The sequence below is a fragment of the Haemorhous mexicanus genome, chromosome 18 (genome assembly GCF_027477595.1).
Source record: "Haemorhous mexicanus isolate bHaeMex1 chromosome 18, bHaeMex1.pri, whole genome shotgun sequence".
Taxonomy (NCBI): Eukaryota; Metazoa; Chordata; class Aves; order Passeriformes; family Fringillidae; genus Haemorhous; species Haemorhous mexicanus.
Window position 1 is genome coordinate 2,712,428 of NC_082358.1, and position 27,704 is coordinate 2,740,131.

General features: G+C 47.1%; 1 protein-coding gene across 1 annotated transcript; it reads left to right on the plus strand.

The window, feature by feature from the left end:
- The first annotated feature begins 1,326 nt into the window (after window positions 1-1,326).
- Window positions 1,327-27,029, plus strand: AHCY (adenosylhomocysteinase). The gene is made up of 10 exons (XM_059862525.1): window positions 1,327-1,475; window positions 3,106-3,296; window positions 5,966-6,041; window positions 7,798-7,950; window positions 12,438-12,550; window positions 15,189-15,396; window positions 16,196-16,283; window positions 17,125-17,242; window positions 22,904-23,098; window positions 26,050-27,029. Exons 1-10 carry the CDS (start codon window positions 1,448-1,450, stop codon window positions 26,179-26,181), a joined length of 1,302 nt encoding a protein of 433 aa, XP_059718508.1. The 5' UTR covers window positions 1,327-1,447; the 3' UTR covers window positions 26,182-27,029.
- Window positions 27,030-27,704: the final 675 nt, after the last annotated feature.

Here is a 27,704-nt window from a genome sequence, read left to right on the forward strand (position 1 = left end):
ATACAGAAATCCTGCCATTTCCACATGCACTGATTGTCTGTCCAGGCATTCTTCTGGGATCTCTGTGGTCTGTTCCCTGTAGGACAATCACTGAAGATCAGCTGCTGCTCACCTGAAAAAATAATTACTCTCATAATTACCCTTCCAGGGTGGACTGGGGACTGGAATCTCAGAATAACCTCTGCACTGGCATCTATTTCAAACTTTTCAAAAGAATTCAATGAGAATTTCTCTGTAATTATAAGGAAATCCTCACTCATGTATTTCACGGGTTAAAGGAGACATGTATAACAGTGTGGCTGGAAAGTTCATCCCAGTTCATGACTGAGGCTTATGAAAAACGTATTTCAGATGTTAGAACAGAAGCAGATGTGTGTGTGACCTGCAGGCAAGGCCAAAGTGGGGCTGTGCCTCTTGCGTGTGCAGCAGGCATTGGCTGTGCCTGGGGGCTGGCAGCCCTGCCCAGCACCTGCCAGAGGGCTGCAGGCTGGGGAGGGGAACTGCCTGCAGCCAAGTCCAAGGTCCAGGGTGATAGAGCTGCTCACTTTTTGGCCCCAGATCTGCCTGGCATCTCACCATTTGTATCCTGCCCATTGCTTTGGGCCCTGCTGCAGTGAGGGATCCGTGTGGCCAAAGATAACACTTCACACTGAACATCTTGTGGGATCCTCTTTGGGAGGTGAAGAAGGGAGTGCTGCCTGCTCAGTGTCCATGGAGCGAGGCCTGGCATGGGGAATCAGGGCTGTTCCTGGCATTGCCCTGGGACCTGCTGTGGCTTCATGTGGCTCTGGCTCATTCATCCCAGAATGGGTGAGGCTGGAAGGGACCACAGTGGGGCTTCTGGTCCCACATCCTAGGTCAAACAGAGCCATCCCACAGCACAGATCTGGAATACCTCCAGTGAAGGAGACTCCAAAGCCTCTCTAGCAATCTGTTCCAGTGAGTGGTCACTTGCAAAATAAAGATCTTTCTCATTTTCAGAAGGAACTTCCTTCCTTCCAGCTTCAGGTGGAGCTTCTGCCCATTGCCTCTTATCCCATGGCTGGGTCCCACGGAGCAGAGCCTGGTCCATGCTCTGAGTCATCCCTGCAGATATCTATACACCGGCTCCTCTGCTGGCACCAGTAGCGGTGGGGGCAGCGGCCGCCAAAGCCTGCTCGGGCATAGGGCTGAAGCTGCGGCAGAGGCCGTACCAGGGGGCACGTTCTGCGGACGGGCAGGTTCTGTGGACGGGGCACGTTCTAGGGACAGCCCACGGACTCCGTGCCCGGGCTGCTCGCAGAGGAGGCGCGCCCGCGGCCGGCCCGCCCGGCCCAGAGGCAGCGCGGGCCGGGCCCAGCGCCCAAGCGCAGCCCAGCCCCGCCTCACGCAAGCGGCTCCGCCTCTACTTAAAGCGCGCTCGGAGGTGCCGTGGTCTCCTCCTGCCCGCTGGCCGCGCAGCTCCACCATGTCGGACCGGCTGCCCTACAAAGTGGGTGAGTGTGAGCCCTGGGCCGTCTCCGCCGTGCTCGGCGCCTTCCCCGGGCCGGGGCGAGCGCGGTGCGGGAAGCGCGGCCTCGGCGGCTGCGGCGCCGCGCTGGATGCGGCCGGGGGGAGGGGGGGGGCGGGGAGGACCGCGGATCCTGCCCGCGGCGGAGCCGGGCCTGAGCCCCCTGAGCGCTGGGGGAGCCACGGCGGGGGAAGGGGGCTCGGGGGAGCGACACCGTCGGCTTCCCTGTCGCGGCTGTGCCGCCCTCCCGGCCCGGCTACCCTGTCCCTCCCCCACCGCTCTGAGCCTTTGGCGGGAACAGGCTTAGCTCCGAAGGTGAAAGTATTTCCCATCCTGGGACCTTTGACTCATGTGCCCTGAAGGTTTTGGCGGGTATTTCTGTAGACCTGAAACTTCACGATGAACCCCAATTTTTATAAAGAGTTGGGTGTTCCTTGGAGGCTTAATTCAAAGAACATTAGTGTGTAAGGCTCAGATTCATAAATAATTTACCTTAGAGACTCTGAACCTAAAATACTGCAGGATATTTTTAAAGCAGCCCTGGTAAAGCTACCAAGCCCTTACAGGGGTAAGATTAAACCTCCTCGTCTTGATATATGTGTTTCTATCGTCCTTTCCTTGCCTGTTTTCAGGCAGTTTTCAGTGTCGGGTGTACAGGCTGTGCTCCAGTCAGCTCTAGCACGTGCAATAGCTTCAGTGGCCTCAGGCTTCATTCTGCAGCAAAATGCAATTAATGTGTCTGTATTAAACCCAGCAGTCTGACTCGGAGTTCTGGTGTTCCCCAGTGCTCTAAACAATCTGTGTTCACGAGGTAGGTGACAAAAAAAGCATCTGACTATGGTCTAAATGGAATGGTGAACTTCTGAAATCTCTCAAAGAATCTCAAACCAAGTAAGAAGGACAGTTTGTGTTGGCTGGTGCTGCAGAGTTGATGCAGCTGGGCATTACCTGCTTGACCCTTGTGTTTTTAAGGCTGCGGTTGGACATCCATGACGAATGCAGTGAGCCTGTTAGAAATCTCTCTTGCTCATTTTTTGCTGGACTTTTCTGCTGTAGATACTTTTTACAAAAGTAGAAGTAGACTGGTAACTAAGATAATTACAGTCACTTAAAAGAATTTTTGTAGATCCAAGGGGGAAGGACCTGCAGCTTTGCAGGGAGGGGGAGCTAAGTTGGGTTCAGTTCCTAGTGCATTCTTAGGGAATATTGTCAGTCTGGGAAGCTGCTGCCCTACAGCCAACCCCTTCCCCCATGCACATCACTACTGTGGAAGTCAGTCCCTATAGGAAGTTTTGGACTCTAGGGGAGTGTCTGTAAAAAGTGCTTAAGGCTGTGGCTTACTGAATTTATGGACCTCGGGATGTATGTGCACTAGATCACTGTTGATTTATACCCTCTTGTAGCGGCATGAGAGGCTGTTTGGTCTAAACTTGTGTACCATAGCAAAGAACCAGGAAGTAACTGGAATAGGATCTGATTTTTTTTGCAGCTCTGTCTCCCAGCTATTGCTGGGTGTTCAGTTCAGCTGTTCCAGACAGTGTCTACCCACAAGTGTGTGAACAGATACCAAGGTCTCAGCTATTCAAACTCTGACACCTGTCCTGCTTCTCTTGCAGCTGACATCAGCCTTGCGGACTGGGGTCGCAAGGCCATTGAGATTGCAGAGAATGAGATGCCAGGGCTGATGAAGATGAGGGAGATGTACTCTGCATCCAAGCCCCTGAAAGGCGCCCGCATTGCCGGCTGCCTCCACATGACTGTGCAGACAGCAGTGCTCATAGAGACCCTCATCGTGCTGGGGGCTGAGGTAATGTGGCTCTGAGTTTCTCCCTCAGCTCTTGGGTAACACTCTGCCAGGTCATTGCTCCTGCTTATGTAACACCTTACGGAATCCTGGCAAATGTCTGTGCTTTTTGGATGAGGCTGTGATCTCCACGTGGATGGATTGTCTTCTCTCCTCAAGCAAGAAGCTTGTTGCTTGCCCTCAGCACCTCTGGGTTGTGGGATGTGTGTGTTTCCTGTGGACAAGCTGCAGCTCTGCGTGCCTCTTGTGCCCTGTGTGCAGTGCCCAGGGCAGTGAGCACAGCTGCTCCCTCACAGCCATGCTGTGCTCAGGCTTGCAGTGCTGTGGCTGCTCATGCTGCAGCTCTAGGGACTGCCTCCAGCACAGATTAGCCTGTATTGAGAACCCCACTCTGCCCTGGTAAAGTCAGCAAAATCTAATGAAGTTTACTGAGAGCTTGTGCTGGCCCTTCATCTGTGCAGGAAAAGGGATGCCCTGTGGCTCAGGAACGGAGGGCTGGGATCTCCACTGAATTTTTTGTGTGACTGTGGACCAGTTACTCTTGTCCATATTAAAGTCTGAGATACTTAGAAGCCATTTACTGCCTTGTGTCTCACGCCTGACTTGCTGAATGAAGTCCAGACAACACAGCTGAGTGTTTGCTGTACAGGGCATGAGGAAAGCCAGGTATCCGAGCACAATCTGCTTGTGTGCTGAACAGAGAGCTGACTGGAATTTCGATGGATTGTTAAGTATATGTATGATCTGAAGTTCCTTCTTCCTGCAGTTTGGCTGCCTAGAGGTGCCCTATGTGGGATCCCTCTCTGGGAACAGTAAAGAGTTGAGCTGATTGAAAAGTGCTGGGAGAAGGAGGAGTTTCCTCTGTAGCAATGAAGATGTTTGCTCAAAAAGAGGAGGAGGTAGGTCAGCCTGGGCAGGATACATGCTACTGTGCTGGTGTTCCCCAGCCTGTTCAGAGCTGTCCTGTGGTTGCAAATGGTGCAGTGCTGAAGGAGAGCTTTGATGTGGAGGTGCAGTCCTGCCTTTGTTCCAGCCACTCCATGTGGAACTCCTGTCCCTCTGAAGGATTTGAAAGGAAGCAGTAGCTGTTAAAATTTGGGAGAGCTCCTTGCTGCTCCAGTATGGCTGGCCTAGGAGGCAGCTGTGTGCTTAGTTAAACATTGCCAAACTGCTTTAAGCTGAGCATAACCCCAGATCAGTGTTGCATGGGATTCATCCAAGTCATTCAGGGAGGTACCTGCAGAGACTTGCTTTCTCTAAGATGTGGTTGTACCTTTAAAGGTGTGTGTTGCTGTGTCAACTCCTTGTCCTCATGCCTGTCGGTTAGTTTAGGCTTTGATTTCAGTTTGGATTCAGGCCTGGTTCACCTGTTCTGTCAGAACTTTGGTGCCAGGGAGGGAGGAATGAAACTGATAAAATCATACCCTGTGTAATGAGGATTTAGGTCACTGCAGCATAGTAACCTTGGTGTCCATTTTTTGGCTGGGTTAATAAGGATAGAATAAATACTCTGTGCTTCATAATTTGTAACAAAAAATAATCCTTTCCATAACCAGTAATGTAAATACTACGGTCTGAGCCCATCAGGTGTTCCAGTTATTCTAGGCTCTATGTCACCACCACAAGTCTGTATCAAGTCTGAAGTGTAAACAGTATATAGGCATTCTGTATACTTTGAATATCATGACACCTCCTCAGGTCACCTCTGCTGGTATAGGGGGAGCTTGCAAAAACCCAGGTGAGGGTTTTTGCAAGCTCCCCAGGTGAGGAGGTGCAGCTTTAGGTTATGGATTTTGTTTTTCTGTGCTCCTTCTGGGTATGTTTTCATGACAAGTGTTGGTAGTGTAGACTGCTTCATACTGCACCCTTTACTTCAAAGTGTCACTTTTTGATAGGTGGGATGAGTATCTGAAAACAGGCTGGATGATTGTGCCTTATTGCCCTCTCTGCTCAAGCTCTGTAACCAGTGAACAAGCAAATAGCTGCCAGTCAGCCCTGTGGGGAGCAGAGGGTATGTGGCTCTGGGATGTGGTGCTGTGGGCTGCAGTAGGTGTGCAGATCCTTTTCAGTGCAACTCAGCAACATGCTGTTGCTTTTCTAGGTGCCTGAGCCTAGTTATGAAATCTGAGGAAAACACTTAGTTCAGCTGGAAAAGCTTCCATGACTGGAACACAGAGTGGGAGGTGGGTGAGCATAATCTTAGAGAATGCCTGGATTGAATGTAATGTTTCAGCTGCATTTCTGACTCTTGTGAGTGCCAGCAGGTGTGTTGCTCCATGTCAATACCCTCAGTGGACACTTGCTTTGGGGCTGTTCTGAAAATCTGACCTTTATTCACCAAAACTTCCCAAACCCACCCTGTGGGCACCCTGTGCCTGTTGGGCACCCCTGAAGATCTGGAGTATGCTCTGGTTGTCTGGGAGAAGTGCTTGTGAGCAAGGAGATGGCTGAATATATGGCACAACTAAAGCTCATTCGCATTCTCTCCATGTGACATTATTTTCCCTGATTAGACACCCAATTCTCACCTTGTCTTTGTAGAGCTACTGAAAAAGGCAGGAATCTGCACTAATTTCTTTCTGTTCTTGCTCCCTTTTTAAGTCCTGTGTTTGATAGAGAGTCCCTGATATCTCAGAACTTTGTTCAGCAAACAAAACTTGGTTGTTTTCCAGGTACAATGGTCAAGCTGCAACATTTTCTCCACTCAGGACCATGCTGCCGCTGCTATTGCAAAAGCTGGTATCCCTGGTAAGTTTTCCATGTTCTGGTTTGGCTGAGTTGGGCTGTACTCCCTGTTCCTGCTGAATCACAGTGTACACATCAAGATCTTTTGAGCAGGCTTCAGGATAGAAACAGCCCATCAGAAGCAGTGTTTTTTACAAACCAGGATGTTTGATTCAGGCTGTGTTGCATCAGCCTGTGCACAGGTCTCCCAGCAAAGGCTGCTGTTGGGCTCTGTTAGATCTCATTAAGATGATGGAATGGGCTGGGTGATGAAATGGAGTGGTGTGTAGGTGTGTGCAGCTGGATGTGTTTGGTGCTTTCCAGCAAGCTCTGTGCTTAATAGGGATTGGCAAGGGTAAGGGAACTGCCATGTGCCCTGTCATGGCAGGGTCAATACCCAAGATATTTTTAGGCTAGAATTAGCCCAGCGGTGTTCCTCCCTAATATCCCTTAGGTGCTGTATCAAGATGCTGCTGTCTTGTTACTGTCAGGTTCCAATAAGGAGCAATTCCTAATGGATCAGTATAAACACCTGAAGCTGTCTGCTGTGTAACTCAGCTGAAGGAAATGTAATCCTCAGTGCTGGGAACTCAGCCTAGCTGTTGGCAGAGGCTAAATTTGGGTTCTGGCAGTCTGCTTTGGGAGAGGTCTCTCATTTCTGTTATAATTAATTATTGCCATAGGTCTTTCCCTAACTGTGGCACATTCTGTGGCAACAAAGTGATCCCTTCGTCAGCTCCTTTGGCACTACCGGTTTCAGGCATTGCCTCTGGTGTGGGATGTCAGAGGGCCACATGGGATTCTTTAGACCTTGGGTTGTCTTCCTCACTGCTTTCAACACCTAAAACTCAACTGAAGAGCCTTTTACAGGTTGAGTGTTTTTCAAAAGTGTGTGACCATTGCCATTTGTATCCTTATTTTAGGAACTTGCTCTTTTTGTTAATCTTGTGCCTCACGTACTGAATTTATGAGACCCAGAGGAATGCTGGTCCTTTGGCTTCAATATGAGATCCTGACACACATTAATTCAGAATAGGCAATTGTGTGATTGGCTCTTCATGGCTCAAGCAGTTTTCTGTGTAAACAGTGAAAACACAATGATTTAGCCAAACGTTGGGGTGTGTAAATAATGTACCCAATACGTGTTTGAGTGGCTGAGTACCTCTGAGGATTGAGTACAGCATGAAGACAGTACAGATGCCTGGAAAGAAACAAATCCTAGTGGGTGCAACATACCAGTGGTGGCAGCCTGTTGCTGGGGCTGTACTGACAATACTGACATAGAAATACACCCTGATTAGAGCAGATGAGGTGCCTCAGCTTGGATTTTAGTGCTGGGCTAGAGAGACTAGAATTTAAACTAATGAAGAGTTTATATTCTGCTGCTTTAGCTCATGCTGAAATCTAGTCCCTCTTTTCTGCTGTACTAGAAAATGCTGTGGTTGTGTATTCATTTATCTGTATCATTATGTCCAGTGGCTTTTTCTAACAAGTGGGGTGCTGTGGATGTGAGTCTGCTTTAGTTTGCTTTGTCTTCTTTTTAACATGGAAGAAGAATAAGGAGAACGATAAGTCTCAAAATTTTGACCATGTTTGTGGCCTGGAACAATGATTATTCTGAGGTCTGTTTTTCAGTGCAAATGTCCTTCCTGGCCTGCAGGCACAGATAATCATCTGTCTGTCAGCTGCTACTGGGAGCTGCTGATGAAATTTTCCTTTTGCTGCTTCACTACATGCTGAGTAAGAAACTGGCTAATGGTTTGTGTTTGTTCCCATGCAGTGTTTGCCTGGAAAGGGGAGACAGATGAGGAATACTTGTGGTGCATTGAGCAGACCCTCTACTTCAAGGATGGGCAGCCCCTCAACATGATTCTGGATGATGGTGGAGATCTTACCAACCTAGTTCATACCAAATACCCACAGCTGCTGAAAGGTGACTTGTGTTTTGTTTTGGCAGGCACAGTTCTGCCTGTGAGGCTGTTTGGGTGGGGAGTGTGTAAAAAGAGGTGGGGGAAGAGGGACAGGCATGTGCAAACAGGCTGTGAAAATTCCTTACAGTTCAAGACCAGAATCTCTTACCTGCAGGGGCTGTTCCCTCCTCTGCTCTGTGGCTGCGGTGACCTGTCCTGGCCATACTTCACTGTGCCCATTACCTGAGAATGACCACTAGGTAGTTCTGCTGTCATGCCAAAAGCTTCCTGGAAGAGGGCTGTTCTAGAACTGCTCAATGTCTGTTTGCAATTAACAATTTTACATGAATGCATTTCTTACCTGTCGTGTTAGTGCAGTTCTGAAGTCATGACCACCTGTAACCTTCTGTGGAAAATGAACAGTTTTCTGCCTTAAATATTCATTCAGTTTGTCAGTGAAGATGCTGATGAAGTCAGGAACTCTTGCTTTGATTTGCCTTCAGTGCAAATTGATAAATCTGATCAGTGTAGTGTTGATGGCATGTGTTTATGTATAAGATTTATGTGAAGGGAATTTGACATGACCAGGCTGATCTGTGCCTGGTGAGTATGACAGACTCTCCTTAGCCCTGCCAGTGCCCATCAGCTGTGCTGCAGCAAGGTGTGTGCCCAGGGTTGTTAAAGGGCACATTTGGTCTGGGATGTGAAGGAAATTGGATGGTGATACAGTGGGGTGTGTTGGTGGTTTTGTAGAGGGGAGGTTGCTGTAGAAGCCTGCTGGATCAGCTCTGCTCTGACTCGTGCTCTGCTTTAGTAGGAAGATAGGAAAAAATCTGAAGATGGCAGGCTGTGAATAGGGCTGTTTGTGGGGAGTCTGGGGCTTTGCTCCTCATCCATGTGCAGGTAGGGGCACCAGAAAGAGGGAGACTCTCTGTGACAAGCCTCACTTTGTCCTTCATCCTCAGCCTGATGTCACCCATAATCCAACACTCAACATCTTTGTGTTATTTAAACTGTGATGAAAGGTTTTCATTGGTCTTTGCTCAGCCTCTCTTCCATCAAGGGTCAGGTGCTTCCTGGGTTGCCTCTTTGTGATATGCATGACCTCTCACTTTTCCCATGCTTGATGCCCAGGAATACAATTGGTCATCCCTCTCTGTCTTCCTGGTGTTGTCAGAGGCCAAAGAAAGTATTTCCCATGTTCATTCTCTGTTTTGCAGGGTTGTTTCCCTACCATGTACACCTTGGTTGGTATCTGTTTCCAGAGGTACTTGAGCTGAGCTCCTTTCATACTTTTAGCCTTCCTGATGTCTTTCTTTCTCCTTTCCAGCCCTTTTCACCCTCTTGCTGGTCTTATGCTCTTGGTGGAGAAGGCACCAGTATAATACAGTGCAGTAGGACCATGGCCCTTGAACTGTCTCAGTTTTTGACATACATGTGTAGCCTGCCTCTGATAAAAAACATCTCTGTCTGGCTTTGCTCCTAAATTCATAGAAATGACTCTTCCTCTGGGGTTTTAAAAAGTCTGGGGAGGATGCAGTATCTGTCAGTGCTTCCCTTCCCAAAATCTGTGGCTGTCTGCATTGGCTGTAGTTGAAAAGCTTCTTGCAGCAGTTCAGTAAATTAAAACTGATCTCATCCTTTGTAGAGGATGACAGACTTGATCTGTTTTAGCTACAAGTCCATTGCTCCTTGGAAACAAAAACTTCCAGAATGGGACACACAGAGTAGAGACTTCATCTCCTTAATCTGAGATCTGTGCTTAGCCTTTTGCTGTAAAGTCTGTTTAAATGAAGAAGTGTAGCATCCAATTTTGGTATCTTATAGGTAACAGAGGCTAATATGTCTTAAGGGCTTGTGGGGAAACCTGACTTCTGTGGAGGTGGAACGAGAGTGACCTTTGCAGAGCATGCACAGTGTGTGGATTGTGAGCACAGGAGACATTTTGGCATGAAGCTGCTGAAAATGCTATTTGCTATTTTAAGGCTGGATAAGTTTTCTGGGCTAATTTCAGAGGGAATTGTCTTCCATGCTTCAGCTGCTTCTAAGTTAAATAGTTTGGTCCTAGTGGGCAGCTAACAGTTGAAAGTAGTATTCCTTCAATTTGGAGATGAGTTAAATGTGTGTGTGGAACTGCTCAGTAAGCTGTCTCTCTCCTGAAGTGTGCTCAAGAATGGCCTTTGTGCTATTGGCTTATTCCATTAAGCCAAATGCCCTTAATACCAAGATAAATAAAGGCAGAAAGGAGGGAAATGAGAACTGACCAATAGGGAAAGTCATCTGTGCAAAGGAGGTCTCTGGCATCTGTGCAAAAGCCCTGTGTGGGGAGGACTGGCTCATTTGGGATTCATTGATCAGACTTGCTCATTGCTCAAGTGACAAATACAGGTCTGAGCATTTAGCAAGGTTGTGTCAGTTTAATTCAAACTTGTCCTTGCTGCAGGTCCTTCTCTGCTCTCTGGTCAGTCAGGCATTGACCATGAGTGGTGTAGGCAGCACTTGGGGCAGCTGCAGAGTGGTTTAGACCTGCTGTGAATGGCACCTGGGGCAGTGCTGGGGTGCCTCCAGGAAGGGAAAGCTGTTGGCATACAGGATGTGTGGTCTGCTTAGTGCTGTGGAAAAATCTGCTAAGCTCAGGACTCTGACCTGGAGAGCCTTTGAAGGATGAGGAGTGTGTCTCTTATTTGCTAGATACACAAGAAGAGAGAGGGCAGGTTTGACCTGGAAGTTCCTGCTGTGGCCTCCAAAAGCTTTTCTTCAGGGGGATGACTGTCCATGACCCAGGCAGTTGTTCTGGAAACTGATGCTTTTGGGAGACTGTCTACAGATCCTCCATTTCACTGTGCACAGGGGTGCACTGTGAACTTTAAACTCTTTCTCCTCTAAGGAAGCCCTAAATATGCCAAAGCCTGAATGCATTCCCTCAGCAGGTGACCACCAGGGCAGTGGGGCTGTCAAGAGCTCTGTGATGAGATAGAAGTGGTGGGGATCAGTCAGCCTAATCACAGAATGGTTTGGGCTGGGAGTCACCTTTTAAAGGCTCTCTAGTCCAACCTGTCTGCGATGGACAGGACATCTTCAGCTCAGGTTGCTCTGAGCCCTTTGAGCAATCCCAGGGATAGGACCTAGAGCACTTCTCAGGGCAGCCTAATCTACCCTCATTGTCAAAAAAAAAAAAAAAAAAAAAGAAAGAAAAAAAAAGAGGTATCTTATGTCTAGTCTGAATCATCCTCTTTCAATTTAGGATCATTCTCCCTTGTCCTGTTGCAACAGGCCATGCTAAACAGTGTGTCCATATCTTGTAAGCCCACTTCAAGTATTAAAAAGCTGCAGTGAGATCTCTGGAGCCTTCTCCAGTTAATTAGTCTTCTCCCTTTTAGTGCTGTTGGTCTCATTTCCTTTATGTGCTACAGAGTGGTCTGGGGAGCAATGGGAGTGTCTCGTGGCTCAGTCTCAGGCTCCACTGGGGAATCTGTCCCAAGTTCTGTTGTGAAAACCATGGTGAATTGTTCTCAGAGTTCCCTGCCTGGGCTTGGACCAGCTGACAGCTGGATTTTTTGAGGAGTAAGGATGGATTTGGACCAGACTTGGCGTCTGTGAGTGAGCAGTGCCCTGGAGCCAGGAGGACCAGTTGTGTCATGGGTGGCATCATCAGTTGGTCAAGGGAGGGGATTGGCCTGCCCTGCCCTGGGCTTGGGCAGCCTCCACTTGAATATTGTGTGGATTTGATCACTGCAATGTAAGAATATTGTGTGGATTTGATCACTGCCATGTAAGAAAAGTGTTAAACTATTAGAGAGTGTCCAAAGGAGGGACACAAGGATGGTGAAGGACCTTGAGGGGAAGCCATATGAGGAGTGGCTGAGGTGTTCAGCTGAAAGAGACTGAGGGGAGAGCTCATTGCGGTTAAACTTCCTTGTAAGGGGAGAAGAGGAAGAGACTGATCTCTGTGACCAGTGGCAGGATTCCAGGGAAGAGCTGGCACTGCCCAGGCTGCCCAGGGAATGGGCACGGCCCCGAGGCTGCCAGAGCTGCAGGAGCGTTGGGACAGCGCTGCCAGGGATGCCCAGGGTGGGGCTGTTGGGGGTCTGTGCAGGGCTGGGGCTGCCCTGGGTGATCCTGGGGGTCTCTCCCAGCTCAGGCCATTCTGTGTGGGCCGGGCTGAGGGGCCCCGGGCTGCCAGCAGTGGGCACTGCGGCGCCGCGGAGCGCGGCCGGGCCGAGGCCGATCCGGGCCCCGCTCCCGTCCCCGTTCGCTCCCCGGCGGGGCCCCGCTCCCACACCCGCCTCCGTTCCCGCGAGCCGGGCAGGCACAGCGCGGTGCAGAGGTTTGTAGCTCTGATGCGCATCCTCTGGTGTTCCTGCAGTTGTTTGAGGGTTTTCATCTCTTCCCTGCTCTCTGCCAAGGGATTGTTTAACTTAAGCCTCTGGAGGATGCTCCCAGCACCTGGATGGCCTGATTTTCACACTATTGACTCCAACTAAAGTGAATACTTTAACTCTTCCCACAGGAATTAGAGGTATTTCAGAAGAGACAACCACTGGGGTTCACAACCTGTACAAGATGAAGGCCAATGGGACCCTAAAAGTGCCAGCTATCAATGTGAATGACTCTGTCACCAAGGTAACACAGACAGAGAGCCCTTCTGCAGTGTTCTGCTCTCTGACCAGCTTGATGTTGGGATGTTGTCATTGCCGTGAAAATATTCCTTCTCTTGCTGAGCTTCTCCTGATCTGGTTCTGAACAGAGATTTCCACCATATCCTAAAAGCCCTTGATGTCATTGTAAATGCCCTATTGTCAGGACATCAAGGGGGGTTTTTTTGTATGTAAGGACATCCATTCTTCTGCTGTTTTATAATGTAAACACACTTTTGGAGATCATGACTCCTGGGCACAGTCAGTACCTGTGGCAAGGAGCCTCTCCTCACTCTGAGTAGCTTATAGGCTCCCAGGCAGGTGTCAGATACGAGCTGGAAAAGAGTGACCTCCTTGAGTTTGTGCTGGTAAAGGTTGGTTGGTCAGCCTGTGGCTGATCTCTGTGAGCAGCAGATGCAAAGGAGAGGGCAGGAGGGAGATATTTCTCTCTTGCTTAGCTTTAGTACTGCTTCCAAGATAAACCCTGGTGATTCGAGAATGAGGGAATTAAAGGTGTACTAAAGGTTTCTGCATCTTGATGTTTTTTAAATCTAGTTACTGATTCTATTTCAATTCCCCTACAGATATTATCCTGTTGGGTTGGCAGTTCTCATATTTGGCTTGCCTTCTCTGCAGTTTGCTGTCTTCTTTCTGGTCACTAAGATACACCTGACGCTTACTTCATAGGTATTGGGCTGGAATCCAGTTAATGTTGAAGGAAGTTCTTCATATCCTTTTCCCATCAGATTTGTACCACTTGCATAATTATTATTAAAACTATTTAGTAGACTTGGAAATTCAGATGTTTCTAACAAAGCCTCTTGAGGGGATTTGGGATTCTAGTGCCAAGCAAGTGCTTGTTTTCAAGTACTGTTTAGTATTTATACAGTACAAGATTTGTACTAACCACAATTACAGATGTCTGGGAAAATGTGCAACTGAGCTGACAAATTCTGCTCTCCCAGTTTGATATTTCCAGTTGGTGCCAGGTTCCTGTGCTAAGATTTGGAGAGAGAAGGCAGGTACAGCAGCCAGCTCTGTTCTTCCCCTCTGCCACTCAAATGTGTTTTGGATGGGGCAGATGTCTGCATCCAACACTCTGCTCTCTTACCTGCATGGGAATGCACAGGCACCTGGAAGGCTTTGACTGCAGTTGGGGGATTTGGTGATGAGGAATCAAATCTGACCATGCTCTTTTCCTCCATGCTGTAAGGAAAATCTGCAGGACTAGGAAAGAGGGATACCAGCTGGTACTAGCTCTAGAATTCGAAGAATTGGTAACACAGTTTTCTGTTATATTAATGGCAGCTATGCCTCTGGTAATGGTTATAGGCACTGCTTCAGAAACTTCTGGATCTGAGGTATGATTTGTTACACTTTGGCCAGTTTCTGCCATGAGCAGTTTATCCCATTTCTATTCATACTTAAAAGAACTGCAGGTGTTGTGGATGTGCCTTTCACTAGACCAGATTACTGCCTCTGGGGAATTTAATCTTAGGATTGCCTAATCCTGTAGCAGACAGTGCGGGGAATTTAATTTTAGGATTGCCTAATCCTGTAGCAGACAGTGCTGTGTTAAGTAAAAGTGAGAAGGATTGGTGCCCTAAGGCTGTAGAAAGCCAGGATAGGCTTTGAGACCAGAATTTTGCTGTGAATGGAGATTTTTTTAGTCTTGCTTCCTTGTGAAGCACAGCACAACATCAGCAGCCAGCTTCTTTAAAAGTTCTTGGTCTCTGTAACTCCCCAGATAATCAAATCTGTTTGTGCAGCCCCTCTTCCTGGTCAGAACAAAGGGCTCCAGAAGAAGAAGGAGCATTACAAAAATCAACACACAAGGTGTGTTTGAGTTTAGGAAGGTGTTCAAGGGTTGAGGTAGTATTTGATGTCTGACTTAGCTGGGCACTTTTGGTTGGAGAGTCTGGCTGTCAATGTCAGTGTTACAGTAGGAGGATGTTGTGTGATGGGGCATTAGGAGATGAAATCCAAGGGGTCCTGGTTGCAGTGACCATTACTCTGAATGGCTGCTTGCTGAATTTTTCTAAGTCTGAGCAATAGTGAGTGACAGTGTTAGGGTAACTCACAGTGGTAGGGTAACTCTTCCTGGGGGCAGATGTAATTTGGGTCTTCTGGGGCTGCAAGAACCAGTTGTTCCTGGTTGGTGTGGGCAGCTTGTTGCTCTGCAGGCTGGATGTGTCTTGCAGAGATAAGATGATGTGCTGCTGGTGTGTTTTGCCTTCCTGTGGCTCTTGGTTCAGTTCATTTTCTGATAAACAGCAGCAGGGAGCTGGTGAACATCTGGTTTAGGAACTCAGACCTGTATTGGTGTGAAAGACACTCAGGTTACCTCTAACAAGTTTTTAGCAAGTCTAAGCCCTGGTCAGTAGATAAAATTGAATTATTAAATGCTTCTCACCAGGTTGATCCCTATGTTTGTTATAACTCCATAGATGGAAACTGGATGAATAAAAACATCTAACCAGGTTGTCTTCTTCCTGTCCCTCATGGTGGTTAAAGTATTTAAATGACTCTCCTAGTGCTTGCACATAAGTCCACTTTCTTTATTTAAGGAAATTTCTCTTGAGTGGCTTTCATCTGTACTGAAACTGCTCTGTTTTCTCCCTCAGAGCAAGTTTGATAACCTTTATGGCTGCAGAGAGTCCCTCATCGATGGCATCAAGCGTGCCACAGATGTCATGATTGCTGGGAAGGTGGCAGTGGTGGCAGGATATGGGGACGTGGGCAAGGGCTGCGCCCAGGCCCTGCGGAGCTTCGGAGCCAGAGTCATCATCACGGAAATCGACCCCATCAACGCGCTCCAGGCAGCCATGGAAGGTGGGAGCTGAGCACAGCAGCAGCTGGGGCATCTGACAGGGTCTGTGTGTCAGTGCAGAGCAGTGAATGAGGGCTGGCCAAGAAAGGTTCAGCGGGTTCTAGCCTGGTCCCTGCTGAGGTACAGCTGAATCCAGTTTAACTGCAGGAATTCTTTCCATGTAGTTAGGGAAGGAGTTTGTTACTCGAGGCCTTTAAGGTCTGTTTGGAATCAAGGATTCAGAGACCATGGTGGTGGTGGGTCTAGGGCTGAGGGATTGTCCTTGAGTTGTGCAGTTCTAATCTCCAGTGTGGGATAAGGCTTGACTGGAATTAAATCATTAAAAAACACCAGGCCTTACCCTCTATAGGTTTTTTTGAAGAGCAGTGCCATGCTCTGTCTTTCCAGCTGAGCTCAGGGCGTGCTCTGGAGCTGTTCTCCTCTGTGGGTGCCTCATCTAACTGTGCTTCTTGGTACCAGTTTATCCCATTTCTATTCATACCTGCCAAGAACTGCAGGTGTTGTGGGGACACTTTTGCAAATTCGACCCCCTGAGTCCAGTCTGAGAGCTCTGCCAGACTATACCTCTGGACACTGAATGCACAGATCCACAGATTTGAAAAGGGTGAGGGATAGATGGTTTTTGTGCCATGTTGCTGTTTAGCAACACCAATATCCCACTACCTTGCATCATTTCTAGGCCAGGCATGGGCAGAAACATTTGACTCATTCTTTCTCTGTACTTTTCTACTTCTAGTGTTGTGTCTTACTTGTTAATAAATGTTGGTGGTTGTGTAGAGAAGTAAGATTTTCTCTTTTCAGGTTATGAAGTTACAACCATGGAGGAGGCCTGCAAAGAGGGCAACATCTTTGTCACCACCACTGGCTGCACTGACATTGTGCAGGGCAGGTATGGCCAAGACAGGTGCTTTAGTGAAAGCATACCTGTACAGTTAGATTTCTTTTCTAAAATACAATTGTACCCTGTCAGCAGTGTGGTTAGGGGTAGCACACAGTTGGACTTCTGGACATCAGAATTTCGCATGAATTTAGTGAAAAATTAGGTCTTTGGTCAGTTTGGTTGGATGTTGCCACATGGCAGTTGTTCCTGGCTTATGGAATGTAATGATGGAGAATGACTTTTGGAGATGAGGGCATCAGGGCTGAATTCTGTGTTAGGCCAGACAAATGTGAACAGAAGAGGAGGCAGGTAAAAGTTGAAAGTGATTCCATCTGTGGGTGCATATCAGTAGCTGAAACCTGCCTGCTCTCAGTGTACTGCCCTGCAGTGTTTGGTTCTGCTTCTTAGATCCCAGTTTATAGCTCCAGCTCCACACAGACTCCTTCCTTTCTTTGCCATGATGACTGTTCATGTTGTAATGGAAGATCAGATTAGGTGGGAGGAGATGTAAAACTGCTGGGAACTTCAAAGTCATGAAGAAAATTATTTCTTCTGCGTAAGAATAATAACTACAGGTATTTATTTTGACCAGTCAGACAAAAGGTTATTACTTTCCATACTGGGAAAATACTTTCCAGTAAGTTTTTATATCTTTGGGAAATGTCCTTCCCTAGAAGCTTGAAAGTCTTTTCCAGTAAACTTGCCGTGCCTGGAAGGGTTACCAGCCCCACATGCCTTGTGAGAGTGCAGTTACTGAGCTGGGCACTTGTCAGGGCTGTGGATTGGAGCATCTGCTGAGGGAGAAAAGTGTGTGGATTAACTTTTGATACAACTTTTTTTTATTTCACAGGCACTTTGAGCAGATGAAGGATGATGCCATAGTGTGTAATATTGGCCATTTTGATGTGGAAGTTGATGCCAAATGGCTGAATGACAATGCAGTGGAGGCAGTGAATATCAAACCTCAGGTGAGGCAGCCTTTCCACAGGCTCTCCTGCTGGAAAAAAACCAGTGGCTACTCAGTGTCCATTTCTAGAGAGTATTTCTCTTCAGCTTCTTTGGTGTTTCTAGCTTTGTTGGAAGCCACTGTTGCTCTGGTCAGAATGCAGATTCTGCTAGCCTGGGACAAACTGCAGATGATAGTTTTGGGCTGGCATGGAAGAAATTCTTTCCAGCTGGTGCCTTATCCCTCAGGGTAATCTCTGGGGAGAGGTGCCTGATATGGGTACATCTTCCTCCATGTGTTTCCACTCCCTTGAGAGACAGGAGCCTACCCTTAGTGCTGGTTGTAGAGACAATTAATTGCATCCATTCAGCTTTGATGTTTGGGGCATGGGCAGGGGTTGTGCAAATGTGCTTGCTTTGACAGCCCTGAGCTGAAAAAACTGCCATAGCTCAGCTTCCAAAGACAAAGTAGATGAGAAATACAGAGCAGACCATTAGCCACCCTATAAAACTTAAGAGCAGAGCCCATAGATGGCCTGGTGCCTGACTTGAATCTCCTCCTGTGGAGCTGTTTGCTCAGGTACTGCTCTGCAGCAGAACAGTCATGGTCCTAAGGGAATCTCAATGGAATGACTTTTGGGATTCTGACATGGTTTGAAAAAAACTCACATCTCTTTGTTTTCAAAGTGTGGTGTGTTTTTTTTAATCTACTCTGAAATTGAGGCCTCAGGAAAGCCTGCCTGGTGCTCTGCCAAACTTGGGTTTCTCTTCCAGACTTGGTGGCTTCATTTTAGAAACCTGTATGGGCAGAGCAGGCAGAATGTTTTACCCTTGCTCAGCTTGCTTGCCTGCCGTGTATTTGCTTTAAGCTATGGCTGTAGCTATGCAAGGAAAATCAGAATCTGAGAATTTTCAACTGTGTGTCTCAGAGCAGAGAAAGAAAACTGATTTGTCACACCAGCAGTGAGGGAGAACCATAAAGCAAACCAGGTTTTATCTGACTTGGTGAGGGACTTCTGGTTACCTTTTGGAGAGGGAGTGCCCTTGCTAATAGCTGGATTTTGGGACAGGTTTTGCACTTTTTAATAACACCACACACAAACATACCTCTCAGATCTCCATCTCCCCTTCCAATTTTCATAACTCCCCTGTGGCTTATTGGCCACCTACATCAAAGTCTTACTGTGGAAGGTATGTTGGGTCACCTTTAATGGCTTTAACCAGGGCTGAAGTTACACCCTCAAGTTCTCACTGTGTTCAGGTTTGTTCTTGCCTATGGCCTTAGTGGAGCTGACTCTGCTCAGCAGCTCTTCTCCTAGAGGACCCCCCAGGTACCTGCCTGCTTTCTCCTAGCTCAGGTTCCTTTAAAGCTAAGTCTTGGACTGATTAAGGAATAAACATTGTTGAAGATTTAAATGGGTGTTAATAGGGCACCATACAAACTCCCTGCGCAGAGGCAGTAAATCCCTTTTTAAATACTTTGCTTTGAGGGGCCAGTCTGGCATTGATGACAGAGTGCAGTAAGGTGCAGTGTGGTCCCAGGTATGGAAATTGTAACAAGTTTCTTGTTTAAAAAAAAAAAAAAAAAAACATTTGAAAAGGATGGAATTGGGGTCAGGGTTGTCCAAATGGATTAATGCTGAAGAAATCTAACTTTCTAAATATTCAGACTTTTACTAAAACCTGGCAGCCTCTTTTCTGTATCCTGAACCAGAGAGAGGAACATAGTACAAGAGCAAAAATCCCTGACTTTCTATGAGGAACATCTCTCTTGATGAGAGGATTAATGCCAGGGCTGAGGGTGGTTAACTTCAGCTGGAGGTACAAAGTAATTGAGACTGTGTCCAGCATGCAAGTTTCAGTACCAGTGCTGGGCTGATTTAAGAGATGTTTAATGCTTTAATAAGAAAACCATCTTACTGTGCCATTGTGACTGATGTGTTGCTTTCAGAGGACAGGTAAGGAGGAAATAGGCTTATTACTGCAAAGCTGTCAGGTTGGCTTGGCTCTGGGTTTGCACTGCAGCCCTGCTCAGCTGTGTTTGAGTATCAGAGACTGACCTGCAGCACAAACTCAACTCCAGAGGGCAAGGAAAGGTCAAGGTCAATGAATTTTGGCTTGTAAGTTATTCCCATAGAATGTGAAGGGAGGTGCAAAGCAGCCAGAAAGCCAGAGCCAAACAAATCCCAGTGGGGAAAAGGAGGAGGCATTTGTCTAAGTGTGGAGAGGAGCTTATTGCTTAGATAATTTGAATTCTACTTCTGGAGCAATTTATTGAATTTACAAATCAGCCTGTTCTATCTGCTTGTATATGAGATGTGATTCCACAGTACTGACTTAAGCCTCTGCTGGTACCACTACTATTTTGTATTTATTTTGCATTAATTTTGCATTTTCTGTGTTCCCCTGTGCTTTGAATGACTCCTGTCAGCACAGGTTGCTGAAGGTCTGGGGTTCTATGCACAAGCCAGCAGCTGTCCACAGGCAAGTTGTGTGGATGTTATGTAAGGATGTAAGATTTTGACACCTAAACACCCAATTCAGAACTGAAATGCTACTTTAACTGCTCAACTATCTTTCAGGAGTTCAGTCTGTAAATGCAGTGTTTGTTATAAGTAACACTGTAGCTGTTCTCAGAACTTTTCATATTTTGCTTCCCATCTGGTTCCTTCTTTTGTTACTTCCTCCCATAATCTCCTGATGGCCCATATGGTTTTTTGGGTGGACTGAGCCCTGTCACTGCTGGTCCACAATGGAGAACTGGGATCCAAAGTAACAACTGCAGCTGCTCAGGGGAAATCATTCTTATCCCACCTGCTGAGTGCTTTTGGGCAGGAGAAATCAAGGCTGATTTAGGGCTGCTCCTTGAGGTGATTACTGCCTGCATGTGTTGTGCTGAAATCATGATAATCTGTCATGTGAACCTGAAGCAGAAAATGGTGCTGTGATTGAAGCACAGCTGGGGCAGGCAGGTGGAGGCACACACCTGCTCTGAAGGCAAAATACCTGGTATAAAAAACATGGTTTGTATTGATTTGCTCTTGTCATCTCTGCTAAAGTCCTGCACAAGGATGATTTTCAGAAGACAGAATTGTTACAATTAACGCTTCATCACATGTGGCTTTTAACTTACAGGCCACAGCTTTAAGAACAAAATTGAAAATTGTTTCACTTAAATAACTTTTAACTTCTGAAGTTTAAATACAGCTGTGAGGAAGGACCCTTTTAGGTCTGTCTCTGTTGCTCTGCTGTGCTAGCAGAAAATAAATGGTCTGAAGCATTAGACTTTGTCAAAGTTGGTTGCTGATTGTTTTAAGTATTTCCAAAGTGCTCTACTCCCAAATGCTTGGTATAAAGTAATAAATACCAGTTAATACTGAATATTCTTGTGACTTATGGGCCATGTTGGTGTTTCATTATTGCTTTAATATTGTATCCTCCTCTAGGGTGAAGGCAGGGCAGAGAGGAGCTAATGAGAGGTGGAAAGGAGAAGCAGAGTTAAACTTAACATTGCAGGAGTCCAGTCTGGCCCAGTGTCACGGTTTGAGCCTGGCACAATGCCAGTGCCTCCATGAAAATACTTCTTCTCTGGTATTTACTGTGAGATGTGATCAGAAACAGAGCAGAGCAGGCTCCAACTTAAGAATGAAAGGAAAAAAAACTTTATTAACCCAGGACAGCAAGAGAAACACACAGAACACCGGATGAAAAACTTCCCAAATATCCTCCTCCTCCCCCCACCAGATTTCCAACACATCACAATAAGACAAAAACCTTGGATTTCCAATTCAGTTACCACCCCTCAGATTACCCACTCTCAGTCCATCACCACCCTTCAGATAATCAATTCTCAATTCCTCGAGAAGGGAGGAGTCCCTCTTGTACCACAGACTTCCCCAGGAAACAGTCAAAACTTTTGGTGTTTCCATGTCACGTGTGGCACTGCCCCCAGAACATTTGCCATCGTGACATCTTCCTTCCATGCCCAGTGCTCTCACCACTGCACATGGACCAGAGCTTCTTCTAGGGTTTTTCCCTTTTAAGGATGCTTTGTCCAGTTCCAAAAAGAGCACAGTCTCTTTCTCCTTTTGGGACACCTGTCCCCCCAAGATTTCACCCTCTGGGACTGAGGGGTCTCTTGAACAGAGATCATCCTCCTCTTCTCTGAAGGTGGAAAGCATCCACCCTCCTCACCCGTCGTCTCTGTTCACACACTTTCACATCACTGCACTCTCCTGGCTCTGAGCCATTGCCTCCCCCTAGGATGCAGTCTGTGTCACAGGAACACAAGCGGTTCTGCCCATGGCTATACAAGAAAAGTCCAGCCAAAGGCCACTCCATCATCTTCTCCCACATAAGATTCTTCTGAGCCTCTCTCAAACCTCTTTCACTTGCACCCACTTACACCATACTTGCCCATTTCTTGTTATCTTAATATCTCATCTCCATCTCTTTCCTTATTCAACTCCAGGAGGATTAGCATTTGCAAGGTTTCCATCATCTACAAGAAGGGTTAAAAGTCCCAGGCTCTGCCTGTCCATGAACTCCCACAGCTGGCTGCCCTGCCAGGTACCCCACTTCTCCACACTGGCTGTGCTATCACAGGCACAGGTTCTCTCTCTCTCTCTCTCTCTGGGGAGGATGGCTGCCCGAAGCTTCGCAGTGCTCCTCCACTCTTCCATCTTGCAGGGGCCTCCTCCCTTCTGTCCCAGGCCTGGCTTACTTCTTCCGGCCGCATGGCTCCCCTCCCCCGCCCCAGCTCAGAGCTGGGCAGGGGAAAGGTCTGTGCTCTCTTCACAAACCGGAACCCAAGAGAGCTTCTCCCGAGAGTTCACAGCTTTTAACCCCCTGTGTTCTCAGAGGCATATCCATGCCCTCAGTGGACAAACCAGGTGCCAACATTAAAATCTGAACACCTATTGGTTTGACCACACCATCCCAAAAAAATTCATTTCCTCTCAAACCATGACACCCAGGCAGTTGGGGCACATGTTAAGTGATGTTATCTGTCTCCTGAGTTGTGTGGGACTCTCACAGCTGGGGCCCTGTCTCCTTAGCCCATCTGAACCTGAATTATGTGTACAGAGTCCTGCTGTCCCTGGGATGGATTGGGGAGGATCATGCCTGTGGTCCCCCAAGAGCAAAGCAGGGTACACCAGGAGCCAGGACAGCTGTTTGTTGTATGTATTGGCCTTGCAGAGGTGGAAACAGTTCCAGGGGACCTTCAGCAGGCTGAGGGCTCCAGCTGTTACCTGTGTTAGATGCCAAAGCTCTGGACTGCTGCATGCAGAGGTGTTCCCTCTTCCCTGTCACCACACACCAGTTGTGACCAGTGGGTGTAGATGAACTGGGATTTGCTGCTAGCAGCACATTCCCATCACAGCTGGCTGGGACTACACTGGCATGTGGAAAAACCAGGAGAGTTGGAGAGCTGGTATGAGAATGTGGGAGAACTGGTTGAATGGGTGGATTTGTAGAGCTGGTTGAATGAGTGTGGAGAGCTGGTGAAGTACAAAGCAGATCCCAAGATGTGTGTCTTCTGAAGGCCAGGGTTGCTGCAGGCTTTGCAAACACCAGGAATGGAGAGAGGGGTGTCAGTGTTACACCTGAATTGCTGAGGGGCAGGGAAGGCCCCTGAGCCCCAGGTTTGCCCCGTGCCTGACGTGGTCCTGCTGCTCCCACAGGTGGATCGCTACACCCTGCGCAACGGCCGCCACATCATCCTGCTGGCCGAGGGCCGCCTGGTGAACCTGGGCTGTGCCATGGGCCACCCCAGCTTCGTCATGAGCAACTCCTTCACCAACCAGGTCCTGGCACAGATCGAGCTCTGGACCCACAGTGACAGATATGCTGTGGGGGTCCACTTCCTGCCAAAGAAGGTGAGTGACAGCCACAAGACGGTGCTGGTAAGGAAGGCAACTTCAGTGTGGCTTTGTTGGTGCTTGAACTCATTTTCCTGCTGAAGGTTTTTGTTGCAAAGTGGTTCTGTCCTTCAGAGGATGTTTGGTGTTGGACGTGCTGGGTTTGAATGGGCTGTTCTTTTGTGTGCAGAATGAGACTTGCCTATCCTGTGACAGAGTATCCAGACACTTCTTGACTTCTCTAAGGTGCTGGGAAGCCCTGTGCTGCCTCAGGGCAGTTGGAGAGCTTCCACCAACCGGCTTGTTCCTTCTACAAACCTGTCCAGCAGCAAAGTGTAGTGGGCAGAGTTGAAGCTGGAGTGAAGCTGAATCCCTTTTACTGTGGTTGATAGGGTCTTGATCCTATTTGTGCCTGAGAGAGCTTATCACAATCTGGTCCTAATAACTTCACAAAATAATGATGACAGATTTCCTCAGAGTTACCTTACCTCTGCATTCTTTGTTCTTGGAAAAGTCTGGATCATGTCACAGCTTGCATATTCCTTTTAGAAAACGAACATGATTTTAATTTTCCAAACAAGCCTGAGAATTTGAGATGGTTCACGGAAAAAGATGATGGGGTTAAATCCCATTGCTTTTGGAGCACAACCAGGTGTGAGAGTAAATGTGAAGATACTTTTCATTTGGGAAGTAGAATGTTTATGTTTGGGCTTATTAATGAGGTGTTTCCTGAAGAACTTAAGTTTACAAACTCATCAGTTAAGGATCAAGCAAAGCATACCAGAAATGCAGTTTAGGAGTGGATCAGCAAACTGCCAGTCTTATTGACAGTTCTCTTGAACATAGATCCCAGTGTTGCTGATAAAATGTGACTTCATCCTCTCACTGAATAACAATTTTTAGAAGCATATTTGAACTGGAAATACATAGAAATGAGAAGTAATGGCCAAAGCAGTTAAATATGAATTTGCCTGTTAGGGGGAGTGTATGGCAGTGATCTCCTCAGGTTCATCCACTGTGACAAAACCCTTTTAACCCTCTGTGCCTCACAGAGAGCTTTATTCAAAGAATAAAATAGTCACCTTGTCAGAACTAACAAAAGAGCTTTCTGTGATAATTTTCTGGGTTAATGCCTTTTCTTGTTCTGTGCAATTGCTTTGAGGTCCAAATGCAAGACTTAACAATTACCAGGTACCTTACACTGCAGTTTCTTTGACTGCAAGAATATTGCTTTGATTGGCCATTACAAAAGTGCACACATTTCTGCATCCTGTGTTCCTGGAAATCCAGAAAAACTCTTGTCTCTGTGTTCTTGGCACCAAATCTGTCCTGTTTAGCTTTAATTTTAGGGTGAGAACGTCTGCTTACCTTTGTCTAAATTTGTGTGTCTCTATGTCTAAAAGTCTTGAAGTCTCTAAGCTGAAGCAGCTGTGAAACAATTGATTCCTGTTGCTGCTTGAAAACCTCATCTGGGAATTGTCAGGGACTCAGTTCCTTTTCAAGTGGGTGGAATCTGTCTTAAATTCACTGGAAATACACCTGTGAGAGCTTCACACCTCTGTCTAATCAACCAGATGAGAATACAATTTCTGCCCCTCCTTTTTTGTGTTTCATGGCATCCTGACAGGATGTACTAGGCTTAAATACTTGTTTCCCTTCTAAACATGGACCTTCCCCTCAGGTTTTCTTTCTTTCATGGGTTTACCTGACTCTTTGGATTTCATGGTTCACTCCCACCATTTCAACCATTTCCCCTTAGGTTTCTGATGTTATCTTGTCACCTTTGGCTATCCTGGTTCCCTAAAAGGAGGTCCCCAGTGGTCACTGTCAGCAGGCTGAGCTGCAGTGAATTGTTAACCTCTGTGCAGATGGAGCTTTTTTACCTGGTTCATGGCATGGCATTGCTTCAGAGTAGTGGCTTTGTTACCACAGGTCTTGGACGGGAAATCCAGGACTAGTTTTTGAATTATTTAGACCCTGCTGGTTCACAAGCTGGCCATTGATTGTCTTGTTGATCTACTGCCCTTCAGTTATATTGCAGCCTTTAATGTCTGCTTAACTAGTATGAAGCAAATATTGCTGGTCTTCTCTGTGCTGCTGGGATTTAGACTTACCTTGTATCTGTTTTCTCTGCAATGATTGCCTGGTTTTTGCAGGAATTAGAAATGGTCAGACTTGTCCTCGATCCCTGCTTGTGCTGTCCTTTCTACCTCTGAATATCCCCTGTGGCTGTATATCTGCCCTGACACAGCAGCTTGGTCAGCATCCTCCTGTTTGTTTTCTGATTCTCCTGTACCTGCTCTTGGCACACATAACTGCCTTCTAACTTTATACATTTTTCAGTTTCTTGAGATTACACATCTGCCTGACACCTCTGGGGGAGAGAAATTATATCAACCTTTCTGTGCTAGTATCCTACAGGCCACCTTGGTTTTATTCTTCATGAAGACAATGCCAGTAGATACAAGTAGTCTTGCTGAACTGGAGATTCTGGAATTAATTTCATTATTCATGTTCCCCTAAGATGGGAAATCTGGAGAGGGCAGGAATTTTTTTCCAGTGTTAGGACTTACATAATATTGTCGGATGACAGTGTAATATGACCTGGTGTCTTTGTAGTGGAAGCTGGGACTTTATCATTTTACCAAACTGGAACTTGTTTTATCTGAAGAGTTTGATCTCTGTTCTTTGCTTGCTGGATGGATTGTGAATTTGTAAATGAGATTGAAATGGGTTTGATTATATAAAATGTTGTCTCATTTAACCTGACTCCCTCAAAAGCACAAGGCTTTTCCATGTGAATGCAGGTCTGTGTTCAGACAGGTGAGGGATGTTGGCAGGAAGAAAGCTGTGTGTCCACCTTGTTGCTGCTTTTGGTTTCCACATATTAATTTTGCCCTCTGGACTGTGACTTCCTGCACTAATAGAACTCTGTTCTGATGTTCTTATCTCAATGTTTTGTTTTCCAGCTGGATGAAGCTGTTGCTGCTGCTCATCTGGACAAGCTGAGTGTGAAGCTGACGAAGCTGAGTGACAAACAGGCCAAATACCTGGGCTTGTCCAGAGATGGGCCCTTCAAGCCAGACCACTACAGATACTGAGCAGGTGGCACTACCCAAAGACCAAAGTGCAGGGCTACAACCTTCCAAAGCTCTTGTGTGTGCTGGGCTTCTGAGGACAAGCCTTTTGCCATTTTCCTCTCAGTGCTGCACAACCCCTCCCTTTATCAGGGAGCCTTCAGGGCCCTGTCAGTGGATGAGGATCCCTGACTCCTGGATTAGAATTGGTTACTTAGCTAATGTCACAGTGAAAAGGATCCTGTGCACCTTTTGTTGGTTTGTAATGCTCCATTAAGGGGAGCAGGACAGAAGGTGGCTAAATGAGATGTGTAGTCTTGCCACACAAGTGGCTGACAGCTTTGGACAGGCTCACCATGAGGTGGGGAACGGTTTCTGCAGGGAGATGCTTTTGCCATGCCCTGCTCCAATCAGGTAGATCCCAGTAGGAGACTGGCAGTGGCAGGCCCTCTCCTCAACAGTGCCCTGGTAACGTGCATATTGTGAAACTGGAGGAAGTAGGGAGGATATGGGTTGCTTGGTGTCCTTGCTGTAAAAGCAACTCAGCCTCCTGTTCAGAGATTAGAACTGGAGCTTTTTCCTGGGTTAGTTTACTCCATGGGTTGTGGTCAGAACCAAGACCATTTTGTGCTTCTGCCACACCAGCTTGAGGAGGGGTGAGGCAAGAGAGACTTTTAGCAGCCTTCAGGAGTGTTGTGAGCAGCTGAGGAGCCACTGAGGGGATCATTGGGTTTAGGGGCCTTGTTCAATCCTCTGCAGACACCAGCAGCACACTGCTACCCCCAACTTGATTTCTCTGAGTTGTCATGTCTGCTGTATCATTTTTGTCACTGACTTCAAGTGCTTTTATTAAAGATCTGACTGTGGCCTGACTTGTTTTGTGCAGTGAGATATTTTGGAGTTTGCCATGGGTTTGTTTACCTTTGTGTGATCTTTAAGCTACTGAAAATATTTGAGGTACCCATGTGGGGTGTCCTCGAGGCAAAAGCTCTTGCGGTGGCTGCTCTGCATCTTGTGCTGGGGCTGGGAAAAGCTGCTTCTCAGGAAATATATGAAGGGCTGAATCTTACAGGATGGTCACTCTGCCCACGCAGAATTATCTCCATATGCCATGAAAGTTCTTTCTTGCCACTGTCCTTCCTCTTCAGTCCAGCATTGCACTGCAGACCACCTGTGTTTCTGGATGTGAGAAGATAAAAGGTTTGGAATGATGTTACAAAGTGCTTGAAATTCTCAGATTCATGCCCAAACCCCAGTGATCAGTTGGAGCAGGTGGTGTGGAGTGTGAAGTGTTGGATGAGGAAACAAAAAAGATGAGTGAACAAGATGTTGCTTGGTGTTCAGCTTTTTTCATGGTTTTGTTTTGCATTGACCTCTAAAAAGTACCAATTTGAACTGAATTAGGGTCCCACAGGGGCCCCATAAATGACTCCATAATCATTAATGGTGATTATCCTCCAAGAGACACACAGCAGTTGAGTACACATCACATCTAAGTGTAGGTGGTGCACCTTGTGCTTGTGGCACAGAGTGACAATGGTGGAAAA